The 12,988-nt window shown below is 46.3% G+C and overlaps 1 protein-coding gene across 1 annotated transcript in view; it reads left to right on the top strand.

The window, feature by feature from the left end:
- The first annotated feature begins 7,283 nt into the window (after positions 1 to 7,283).
- Positions 7,284 to 12,988, top strand: part of RAP2A (RAP2A, member of RAS oncogene family) — a 32,827-nt gene continuing 27,122 nt past the window's right edge. The window contains exon 1 of the mRNA XM_072348299.1: positions 7,284 to 7,724. Within this exon, the coding sequence (XP_072204400.1) occupies positions 7,411 to 7,724 (314 nt within the window). The 5' untranslated portion in view covers positions 7,284 to 7,410. The remainder of the gene's footprint in view (positions 7,725 to 12,988) is intronic.

Here is a 12,988-nt window from a genome sequence, read left to right as displayed (position 1 = left end):
AATCACAACAGGAAAATGGAATTCTATATTTTTTCCTGTCTACCAACTCCTCAAGCTATATCAATAACCCTCCAAGCAGTGACTGAAAGAGGAGGAGCAATGCTGCTCTGGAACTCAAAGGCTTTGTGCTGACTGGATGAGAAAGCACTGAGAGTGTATATGGTGAGAAGAGAGGAGGAAGAGTAGGAATTCTGTAATTCAGTTTCTCTGTCAGAGTTAAATACTACAAAAATACAGCCAAAGGGAAGATCGGTTGTGAGGAAACTACGTTAAAAAGACAAGGAAAACAACATGAAGCCTGATGAGGAAAATATACCAGACCACAACAGAGTCCCAAGAGGAAATGCAAAAAGAGGCCAAAGTTAACTCTTAATGCTACTTTCCTCACAGAAACTAACTGATTCTTTGTTAAAGTAACACATGTATATCTCCCACCTATAGGATGGGCCTCCCGGTATACCACAGCCCTGAAAATTTGCTAGAAAGCAGTAGTCACAGGGTTGCATTCTTGTACAGCATTGAAGACTTACAGAAGAGGATGTGGACTTTGTATACCTCACAAAGCCACTTCCTTTTTGTTTTTCCTCTGCAAGAAACTCACCACACTCAGCATGGTTACTGAGCTATTTTTACCTCGTTCATAGTCCCTCTTGCCACAACTTCTGATTTTATACTTATGATACGGAGTCCTCTTAAAGAAACAGCAATTAAATCAAGAGCATGAGACTTCTGGCTCCTGTTTAAAAAAAGACATGTTAGAAACGTAGAATCATTAAGGTTGGAGAAGACCTCAAAGATCATCAAGTCCAATTGTTAACCCATCACCACCACACGCACAAAGCTATGCACCTCAGTGCCACATTTACACACTTCTTGAACACCTCCAGCGATGGTGACTTGAACAGTTCCTGCTCCAGTGCTCTGCTGCTCTTTCAGAGAAGAAATTTTCCTTTACATCCACAAACAGAATCTCTCCTGGAGCAACTTGAGGATGTTACCTCTGGTCCTATCGCTAGTTACCTGCAAGAAGAGTCCACCCCCCACTATATGATGAAGTAATGAAGCAATAATATCTAGAGATTAAAAGGCAAATCCAACAGTTAGTATTAAAAAGCATCCAAATCCTAATGATTTTCAGACTCCTAATGCTTTGCTTTGAAGCAGTTCCTATGTTGATCAAGAATATAACTAAAATTCCTGATTTCAAAGCATTAAGTTAGAACTTCTTGCTTCACCAACCAAAGGACTGGCTCAACGATCTCCCAAGGCAGGAACTCCTGAAGAAGACCTGCAGCTAGAAAGAGACAAGTTGCTTCACAGGTGACAACTACCTCCTCATATCACATCCAAGCTACTTCCTATCTACTTGAGAGAAGTCAGATCTGAGAGACTGGGCTCTGCTCTGTGTGATAGTGACAGGGACCAAGGGAATGGTATGGAGCTGTCAGGGGAAGGGCAGCTGGGGGTCAGGGACAGGGTCTGCATCACAGGGCGGTAGGCATGGAACAGGCTGCATGGGGCTGTGGGCATGGCCCCGAGCGCTGGAGTTCAAGGAGCATCTGGACACTGCTCTCAGACACAGGGTTTGGATTTTGGGTGGTGCTGTGTGGAGCCAGGAGTTGGACTCCATGATCCTTGGGGATTCCTTCCAACTTGTGATTGGAAAAGTAAGCATGATATGAGGGAGGGTGGGTGATGCATGATCTGGGCACATATGTCCATCTGCTTGCATGCAGAGAGGAGGTCAGCAACTGCACACACTCTGGCTGCTGAGTCTTTTTTGGGAATACCCAATCTCATTCACACTGGCCAAAAGCCAGCACCCACCTTGGTCCGCTCTTACATCTGCTCCTCTTCAAGGACCTGGGGCAGTGGTTGCATACTATTTGCTCTTTCCTGCCTAGAACAGGCAACACAGATCCAAACATCCAGAACAAACACCTCTGCTCTGACATGCACCAAAAGTACTAAACCAGTTTGAGCACATGTACAAAATTACGTCAGCTATGATTCGATCACATCTGAGGTGATTAAATACTGCCCTATTTAAGAAAATGCTTATTTAAGAAATAAATACAAGAAAAGTGGGTTGGAAAGCTTAATTTAATTGCGTAACTCAGAGCAATTAAAGCACCTTAAAGATTAATTGAGTTCTGAATGTTTTGCTCAAAATACCCATATACAAGGAAAATACTACCATAAGTGCAATATTAATTTTTATTGACACATACAAAAATCTAACGCTTGTGAAATACAAGGCCCCAGTGCTTATATTCTGGTTATTAAAATGGGGGATTAAACATTTCCTTTCATGTCTGACTCAGACAGCATCGTCTACTCTGTTTGCCATAGACACTCCAAGAGTTTTGTACCTTAATAAAAACAGATCATCATTATTTCCACTTTCCCTTAAATCTTGTGATTGAATTATTTTTAAACATCATAAGGAGAAAGAGAGAGTCAAATGGAATAATAAATTAGATGTTTTTAATTTATTTCACCGGGGTTTTTTTATATCCTGAAGCTGACTCCCCTGTTTTGAACCTACATATGGATGCCAGCTATTTAACTGAACTTTATTGGCACATGAGTATTTGTAACAAAACTCAAGACACGTAGCGGAAGCTTTTCATTAAAATTAATAACATCGCCAAGGTTTCTTGTTTGCTTTTATGGTAAGTAAAAGAACTCTTTGCTGTAAAATGCATTAACACACCAGCAGAAGCCCACCAAAACTCCACTAAAAACAAGAAGAATCAGGTCACAAGATAAGCCAGGATATTTCCATTTAGATTTCTCAGTGCTTTGGGAATGGTTCGATACAAATTTTCACTCCCAATAAAAACAGGCCAGGAGCAATTATCCCTTTTAAATTTAACCACCGTCTTCAATTAAATATGACGACCTTATTATGTGACAGGGATGGATACATGGCTTCACAAACAAGTTAAAAACCATCAGCCCTACCCCTTGGTGAGTGATCCCCTTCCTCCAAACAGTTAATCCACAGTGTCAGGAAAGGGCATTAATAAGATGGTAACAACAGAAAGCTGTCCCCATGTGCACAGCTACCAAGCCGGTCATCCTCTGAAACAAGCCCATGGGACCGAAGCCTGAATGCTCCTTTCTGATTAGAAAATTAAATGATGGCTGAGAGGAGACTTTGGTATGCCTACTTCTATTGTCTCCGTGCCTTTCAAATTGCTTAAAAAAATAAAGTAAAATCCCTGAGGATGGGAGCACACAATTGGAAGTGACAGCTACAGCAACTTAATGAGTATCTGCTGGCAGAGCCACACTTAATTGCGTTCACACTTGTTGTCCCCTCCAGTTGTATGGTAGAACACATTAATTCAATCTAGTTCTGCCAGAATGTAATCTGGTTTGCTTTACTTCTCAAAACAAAAAAAACATCTCGTGGGAAGCCACAAGTGCGAGTTTAAACCATTTTGAGCTGTGGATGAAGTTAACTCTGTTCCTCTGTCCTGTCCAAGTCCCTGACAGCTACCAACTATCTCACAATTTGCTTTTCTAGTCTGGATTAGCATTCCACTGATTCACGGGGCTGCAGTGGCTCAGCACAAGGCCAGGAAGGCTACAACAGTGGTGTAGCAGAGAGGTGGTGTGGATTTGGGAGGAGCGGGGAGACTAAGCAAGCAGGCTGGGTCTGTTTACACCCCATGGTACACCGGGTACCTGTTCTAATTTTGTCTCCCTGATTCCAAAGATGCTTAAATGAAGACTAGACAGAGTTTAACATGAGGGGAAAAGAACTGCCAGCACATCCTACCTGATGATTTAGGATCCCCCTTTTCGGTGTGCTTGCTTGCCATTACCTCTAGTCCTATCATTAGTTACATGGAAGAAGAGACCAACCCCTCATCACAACTCTCTTTCAGGTTGTTGTAGAGTGGTAAGGCCTCCCCCGAGCTTCCACTTCTCCAGACTAAACAATCCCAGTTCTCTCAGCCACTCCTCATAAGACTTTGGCTCTACTACTGCAGAACACAAGCACTACAACCTTAAAACTTAAATGCTTTGCTTTTCCTTACGAACAAACAAACAAACAAGCAGCACAGTCATCCACCTTTCACTTTAGTTAGTTGTATCGTGAGTTTGGTAACAGCTGTATGGACAGTTCTAATCAGACATTTTGGCAAGAAGCATTAGGTGGAAAACTAAATATGATCTCAATCCTCAGCAGTTAATGCTGGCTACACTTCCTCAAATACTGAAATTACACATGGCTAGATGCAATCCATTGGTGACAGCATTGCCAGATAAGTGTAAAAATATGGCAGTAAGCAAGAACGGGAAGTCACCGTCATTCTACTACCCTGCAGTGAACAAAAATAGATCTAAAGGCCCTGTCCATCTCTTGTACACTAGTCAGAAGCCACAGCAGCTAGTGCAAAACTTATGCAACAGAATGTTGTTTGCTGAGTAAAAATAGGAAATATTTATAGAGAAACTGCAGCCTATCATAAGATGGTGTGGTTAGCCACAGGCTGCTGAAGTCTGAAATACGATAGCTTGGTATAAAAGACTCGAGAAGGGAGCAATAAAATTGTCTGAAGCCTAAAGTTTCTAAACACTGTGAAGGCAGCAGAATTCCAGCCACATGGCACAGATGGACTGGATAACTCCTGAGACTGCTTGGAGAAGCTGCAAAGGAGGTCATGCTGGGAAAGGAGACTGCCTGTCTGCTTCTGCTCATCAGATGTGGATGGAGATATGAGCCCGGACAAACCTTGTCTAGCTCAATCTTTGGTGGCATAAAAGTTTCTCTTTCTTTGAAACGTACTTCTTTTTTTTTTCTTTTTCCATCCAACTATTTGGTAGAGAACAGTGCAAGGATAAGCAATGTGCATAAAAGAAAGAACTGGCAGTACCGAAGCAGCCCCACGTTCTCAAACTCACTAAAAATAACTACACAGAACTAATATCTGCATTTGTTTTTAGCACAGAAATTCCTGCACTTACCAGCTGAAATTTCCACATTGTCATCTTTCCCAGGTGAATCAGAATCAACCAAGGGAGAAGGCTAGAAAACTAGGGCAATGATAAGCTTTTTAGCCTCATCAGGGAAGTGACAGATCCTCAGGAATAGTCACCCATTCTGGGCATCCAGCACCTTCTCCCCCTGCCCATTCTGCCCTTCCTTTACCATCTTCCAAGCCAAAAAAGCTGTCCCCATGCATCCCATTTTTCTGATTCTTTTGTCCCCGCACACATCATCCCACTATCATTAAGTGACAAAATGCCTCACTGCCTACGAAACTTGACCATCTCCAGACAGACCAGCTGGCGCGAATCTGTTCGGTGTGAGCACTCCTGTTGCATCTTCATTCTGATCACCCCCCTCACCACAAACCAGCAGTCAGCACCTTCTCCCTGAGAAACAGTGAACATCAGATAAGTTAGCCTAGAGAAGAGAAGGATCTGGGGAGACCTCATCGTGGCCTTCTAGTACTTGAAGGGAGCATATAAACAGGAAGAGGAATGACTGTTTACAAGGGTGGACAGCGACAGGACAAGGGAGAATGGTCTTAAACTGAGACAGGGGAGGTTTAGGTTGGATATTAGGAGGAAGTTTTTCACGCAGAGGTGGTGACGCACTGGAACAGGTTGCCCAAGGAGGCTGTGGATGCCCCATCCCTGGAGGCATTCAAGGCCAGGCTGGATGTGGCTCTGGGCGGCCTGGTCTGGTGGTTGGTGACCCTGCAACATAGCAGGGGGGTTGAAACTAGATGATCATTGTGGTCCTTTTCAACCCAGGCCATTCTATGAAAATGTTCTAGTCTAAGGGATGCGTAAGAAGGGAGGGCCAAATCTCCTCTTGCACAGATATGGAAATCCATTTTTTGTACGACGGCACATAATCTTCCTATATTGAAACAGCACATTACAAAGCGTGTTAGATAGATCCATCTTCTACTGTTCTGAATGTAAGGCCAAACCCCCGGTCCGATGACACCTTCATTTTCCACTTATATTTACCATTTAGATCCACGCTGTTCTATCAACCTTGTTTATTAGCTTGAATGGCCACTCCTTGATTCTGCCCTTGCCGTCCTCCATGTTTGCTTTTGCTGCATTACCAGGTAAATATCCCAAATCTATTCATAGAATCATAGAATTACCCAGGTTGGAAAAGACCTTGAAGATCAAGTCCAACCGCAGCCTAACCAGTACCCCATCTCTATAAACCTCTGCTAAATCATATCCCTGAGTACCACATCCAAACGGCTCTTAGACACATCCAGGGATGGCGATTCAACCACCTCCCTGGGGATCCTATTCCAGTACCTAACCACCCTTTCTGTAAAGAAGTTCTTCCTAATATCCAACCTGAATTTGCCCTGGCGCAACTTGAGGCCATTTCCCCTCGTCCTGTCACTTGTCACTAGTGAGAAGAGACCTGCCCCACTCTCACTCAGAACCTTTCAGGTACTGGAAGAGTGCGATAAGGTCTCCCCTCAGCCTCCTCTTCCTCAGACTAAACAGCCCCAGCTTCCTTAGCTTATCTATTCTTATAGATAAGCTTTGCTCTGCTCCAGTAACCCTCCTGGGCGTATTTCTGTACCGGTTCCTTTTCCTAACCAATTACTGTGCCATTTCCAAACGGATCTTGAGAGCCCTGTCGGAATTCTCCATACCTTCGTTACGGGACGTATTTAATCACACAGATGTGTATGGCTGTGGCTTTGCTTTGGCAGGAGCCTCACAGCGGAGACGAGCGCACAACTAACCCCAACCCCGCCGCCACGCGCCCCCGATCAGCACTTCCGGCCGTGACCCCGCCCAGCGCCGACCCCGCCCCGCTCGGCCCCCATCCTCGCCCTGCCATTGGCTCAACCCTCCCGCCGCGTGACAGCGGCGCGGCCGCCGATTGGTCGAGCGGGAAGCGCGTGTCGCGAAGCCGGCCCGCGGAGCGGCTCGGGGGGTTGCGTGGGCGGGGCCGCTGTCTCCAAGGCGACAGCGCAGGGCGAGGGCCGGGAGGAAACCGCCGCCCGCCGAGCGGCCGCCGCTCCCGGGAGTCACGTGGCGCCAACGCGCTCTCCCGTTGGCCGGCGCCGCCGGGCGGGGGAAGCGGCGGGGTGGGCCACGTGACTCCCTCCACCCCGCTCTTTCTTCCACCCCGCCCCGCCCCTCCGCGCGCGCCGGCGCGCGCCGTCCGGTTGGCTGTTGCCGTGGCGACCGGGGAAGGAGGGGGCGGGGCGGGCGCCCCACCTCAGCCAGCGCCGCAGCCCGGGAGCGCGGCCCCGCGGCCGGCAGCACCCGGCGGGAGCGGCGCGGAACGGGCGGGGGCGGCCGATGGCGGGGGGGTGAGGAGGGGGAGCCGGGCGGCAGGTGCGGGTCGGGCGGCGGCGGCGGCGGCTGGCGGGCGGTCCGCGCCTCGCCGGGAGGATGCGCGAGTACAAGGTGGTGGTGCTGGGCTCGGGCGGGGTGGGGAAGTCGGCGCTCACGGTGCAGTTCGTGACCGGCACGTTCATCGAGAAGTACGACCCCACCATCGAGGACTTCTACCGCAAGGAGATCGAGGTGGACGCGTCGCCTTCCGTGCTGGAGATCCTGGACACGGCGGGCACCGAGCAGTTCGCCTCCATGCGGGACCTCTACATCAAGAACGGGCAGGGCTTCATCCTGGTCTACAGCCTGGTCAACCAGCAGAGCTTCCAGGACATCCGCCCCATGCGCGACCAGATCATCCGCGTCAAGAGGTGCCGTTGTCCCCGCGGGGCCGGGCGGGGGGTCGGGGGCCTCCGTGCCCCTCGCGGCCGGGTGGACGGGGGGAGAGCCGCCCGCAGGCCGGGCCCGCGCTCTCCTCGCTTCCCCGCGGCCGCCGTGCCGGGTGCGGGCCCGCGGCGGAGCCCCCGCCGCTGTCGGCGCTGCGCTGCCGGGCGGGCGGAGGGCTGGAAGCGCGACGAGGGAATGCCGCCGGGAGCACCGCCGCGGGCACGGCGCTGCCAATGCCCGACGGGGAGGGAGCGGTGCGGGAGCCGGAGGCAGCTGGGGAACGGGCCGCCGGCACGGCTTTCGCGTTCTGGACTGCGGCTGCCGGGCTCGCGTGGTCCGTGTAGAGCCGGCACCGTGCGTCCGGCTGCGCTGTGGTGAAACTGGGCAGGGAAAAGGGCAGGCAGGGCCCAGGCCTTCGGGAGGGTTGCAACTTTCTGCTTCCCTGATACGTGCCTTAACTTTTTCGTAGGGGGTGTCAAGACTGATGCAACGTATTTTCTGTATTGAGTTCAAAATAACTTCGTTTTCTTTACCTTTGCGATCCTTGCCATGCATGCAAACGTTATAGAAGAAGAGGTTTTTCTGCAAGTAGTGAAGGTAGGCGTTACGCGCTCGTTAGCCTTTGGTTTCCCCGTGCTTTGTCAGTGTCTGAGTGCTGTGGCTCTCACGGCTTGCAGCCGTGCTCAGACCCGAACTGACATCTGTAGATGCTGAAACAGAATAGAAAGTGACTGCCACTTCCATACTTACATTGACTCAGCACTGCTTGGGTAGGTCTGAATGCCACTCTTGTTCTTATTCTGTTGTGTCTTGTGCCGCAAGGCTTCAACTTCTGGCTTGCAGCGAGGTTCCTGGTGAAAGACATACCAGCAACGCTTTAATTCTAGATTTCCTGTATGCAAAGTAACCAAAAAACAGCTGAAATCCTGGTTCTAGCCAGTCCTGATGCCTGTAAGCGAGCTGCGGTTGGAAGGGAGATGCTGTTGACTTGCAGAAACCACATCTTCTAATTCACTTTTTAACATTGAAAGTGTACCAGACGCTCCCTAGCCAACGTACCTCACGGTGTGTTTGTGGGTTTGTTGTTGTTTTGTTTCAGAGCTTGCTGGAGCTAGCAGGCAATGTATGAGATGTGATGTACTGTCAGTTTAACCAGTAACAGGGGTGCGAGCTGAACTGGAAGAATGCGTATTCAAAGATATGCACCTGTGCAAGTAGTTCTTATATATAAAATGCAGCTGCACAAAGACATTTAATCCTTACTGAAGGGCAGGTAATCGCAGTCTGATTTACCCAGGGATTCTGCAGGATGCGTACCTAGAAAAACCAAGTGTTTGCTTATATTGATACAAAACCATCTCTGAGTTATCAGCGGACCTGAGAACGGATCAATGAGGTCTCATAACCTGTGGGTATCTTTATATTTTACATGTTGTCCCTGCTCTTGGTTTCTGATGAAGGTATCCTTGTGTTCTTATATAAGCAGGGAGCTACTTTCCATGTGAAGTAGAAAAGCCAGGTGAAATTTCCTCTTCAAGTTGAGATACAGGCTTCAATTTTCTGCCTCCCTGGTCTAACCACATACCAGACCAAACTAAGCGAAGGAAGGCCTTCATTCCACCTGATGAAGTTGTTTTACATTAGAGGAATGAATAATGTGTTGACAGGGCCAGCAGGGAGAGGAAGATGTAGACCTTCACTCAACTCTGAAGCGAATGGTTAGAAGCAGTTAAGGTAGCTGTTGCCTCTGTAGTTTCTACTCAATGGCTATTTAATGTTAAAAAAAAACAATGCATTAATAGGCCTAAACAGGATTGAAATCCAGGTCTCCCAGTTTCCAGAGAAGTCTCCTAATGGCATAACTAAAAGTCTAGCTCTTTTTGTACTGCTTAGTGTGGGAGCTTTGCATCCCTTTCAGGTGTGGTGCACAGCTTTAGCAAGAAGAGTGGAGGGTGCCTCCATTGCCTTTAACAGGTAATGAAAGTCCTTTAGTGCAAGATTTTGGTTTAAGTCTAAACTGCCTTTTCCAAATTAACATAATATTTTTGTCCAGATCTTTCTGGGGATGAATCAAAGCACTACCTTCAGTGCAGAAGTCCTGTCAGTGCTTGAGTAGATGGGTGCACTGCCAGCCCTTTCTGATCAGACATAAGATGGGCAGAAGGGAAAGGATTTAGAAGTGCTTCCTGTGCTGTAGGATGGAGTTTTTCCATAGCTAAGCATGCTACCAGTGTTGGATGGAAGATTGTGGTGGTACAGAATCATAGCTGGTAGTCTTCCTCCTTCAGGTGCTGCTTCTTACAGGAGTTCCTACCCGATAAGTGACTTGGCCGTAGCTTGTGATGTACAAAGCAATCACGTTTGCAGTCAGCTTGTCCTTGCAGTGCTGCCAGCCAGCCATGCTTATCGGAAGATATGCTTTAGCACAAGTACATGGGGAGAAAGAAACTGTTGAAAAAATGAAGCAGTGGCAGCCTTGTTTTGCATGTTGAAGAATGTAATCAGAAAAGGAGAATGAAGGATGTGTGGTGGCTCAGTGTGAGGCATCGAGTTGTACAGAGCGAGTCAAAGGCATAGGTTTGCTGTCTGGATTTGGGAACTTGAGGGCACTTCTGTGCTTGTTTGAAGCAGTTATCACTGGTGATGATAGATAAGCTTGGTTTGGGAACTCCTACTCGCAATGCAGTTTGAAATGCATTTTCAAACCCCACGTGTTGAGGCACCTAATACCAGCTTCTGGATCCCGCTTGTGCCAAGTCTGTCTCTTAAACCTTGGCTCTTCCAATTCTTAAGGATGAATACTTCCAAACGCTGAGAGGTGGTAGCGTTGGGAAGATGGCACATACCCCAGCATCATATTTTTCATGTGGTAGCTCACTATGTCCATTTTTACTAGAACCCCGTGGAATAGAAAAGTGCTCTCATTTCTGTTCAAGCAGAAACTAAAGCACAGAAATAACCACCTTACCCACTTGGTTTGCTGTTCTTCTATTGCTGTAGTTTCTCTAGACATCCGACTGGTGTTATGAAGACGGGACTGTTGTGTTCGTGTCTTGGAGAATCTACTAGATAATACTTGTAGCGATACTCTTGGGAAATGCTTTGTTTCAAGTAGTGGGAAAACAAGTAAATATTAAATTTTAATTCATCTACCGCTTTCTTCTCTAGGAAACAAAGACCAGAAAACATTAATTTAGGTTGACTGAAAACGCAGGCTGAACAGCGTAGGTATATTAAGAAGAAATATCACAAGGACGTGCCTAAACTGAGCGTTCTTTGTGGCAGTGTTCACCATCAGGATGAAAATCTGCCTCCTGGTCTAGGGATTCTGTGTGGCAATTTAAAGCATATGAGAGAAGTGGTTATTGGAATGTATTAATTGTGAAATCAGCATCTTGAGTCAATGATAATTGATGTATTTAAGTGACTTAATGGTGATTAAGTCTGGAAAACTATACTTGGAATTACAAATTGCTCAAATGTCTAGTTGAAAAACGTTGTTTTCCAAATGCTGTAAAGATTAAATGCTTTCTACTCAATGATCATTTAGCACATTGGGGTCCATATCCTTGTTAAAACTAGATAATATGATGATAAAAAATGGCTGTCAATCAGTATAAGTTTTGAAGAGATTAAATAGTTTATTTTGTTCTTTAGCTCTTTGCTTCAGTTAATATTCTTTGGACTAGGTTGAATTTACCAGTGCTCACAGAATCCCAAAATGGTTAAGGCTGGAGGAGACTTCTGGAGATCTTCTGGTCCAACCTCAGGTTCTGGAAATAACCACCTGGTGCAACCCCAGCTATTATGAAGTCCTGTGTATTTCTCTTTGACTGATGGAAGTTCCATTTAGACTGATATTCATGAAGCAGTGCTATAACACATTTGACAGCAAACAGGTTCCGGCCTTCCAGGAAGAAATAGGTAAACACCCAGTGGGACTTAAACTTGGAAAACACTGCTCTTCTGAAGCACTATTTGCAAATGAACAAAGCAAATGCGTAGAGATTTTCATAGATGCTATCCATGCAAAGATGGTAGAAATAAGAAGAGACTGAAATCCTTAAGTCTTTCTAGCAAGAAGGCATTTGTTGTGATCTTGGTGTAGTGAATTGATTATTCATCTTCAAATGGAAAAGGCAGAGCAGGTAATAAGCATGGTCTACGTTCTCCATAGCCTGCCAGGCCAAGCTGACACCTATTTATGTGCTTGTTGGGTGAAACCACATTATTGCAAGAACAGATCAAGAGATTTTTTTAATGAGTGCACCTATTTCTGAGAAAACATGGGAAACTGGGTAGAATTCTGACATGATCTGGGCTTCAGACACTGCATTTAAAGTATTTTAAGTACAGTAGGAGACCCATAGCAGCCCTTTTCACTGCTTCAACTTGAAGGGACATCACAACTGGTTGCAGGGGGAGGAGTACCCAACTGCAGGATACAGGGCATTGCTCTAAAATTTGTTTCATCTGAAACTTCAACTTTTAGCTTTTCTTTGTGTTTTTGTTAAATAACTGCCAGACTTCTTTCTTTCTTTAAGTCAATCCGCCTTTGTTTTAAGTTGAAATGAATGAAATAATTCTGTCAGACAAAATTATAGGTTTCTTGATTCAAGCGGGGAATTCATACATAGACGGTCCTCCAAAAAAACCATCTGACAGCTCACAATTTTAAGCTATAGAAGATGATTTTGAAGTTGCTCAACTTAGTCTGAAAGTCAGATGTTTAAAGTGTTCACGCGTCCTTGGAACATACTGCCTTTAGTATTTTCCTGCTAAAGCTTTTTAACTGAATTTCATGCTTTGTCTTCCCTTGGTTCATATTTTTTCCCCACTCGCTTCCATGATACTTTGAGTTCTCTCTTATCCCTTCCTGCTTTTTTGGGTGTTTCTTTGGACTTCCGTTGAGAATGCCAGGTAGGCAAATGCCTTTTCTATATGTTTTTAGATGGTGCTTGTTTAGATCGCAGTGTATCTTCTTTAAATAACTCTTAACGATGCTTCTGTCACTTAGCAGGGTCACCTTCTCTTTTCAGGTCTTCATTGCTGCTGTAGCTTATGGCGCTGTGGAGGTGTGTGAATATGTATGGACAGCTAAAATGGTCAAGTAGTGAAACAGTATGGGGCAAGATTTGTCTTCAGTCATGCGGTGTTTCTTGATTGTGTCTGTGCTGCAAGAATGCTATGTAATGTGTTAAAGACTGAATGCAACAGTGGCTTTAATGGCTTTCGTAGTTTAGTGCAA

This window comes from Excalfactoria chinensis, chromosome 1 (assembly GCF_039878825.1).
Source record: "Excalfactoria chinensis isolate bCotChi1 chromosome 1, bCotChi1.hap2, whole genome shotgun sequence".
Taxonomy (NCBI): Eukaryota; Metazoa; Chordata; class Aves; order Galliformes; family Phasianidae; genus Excalfactoria; species Excalfactoria chinensis.
This window is presented reverse-complemented; position numbering and strand designations above follow the sequence as displayed.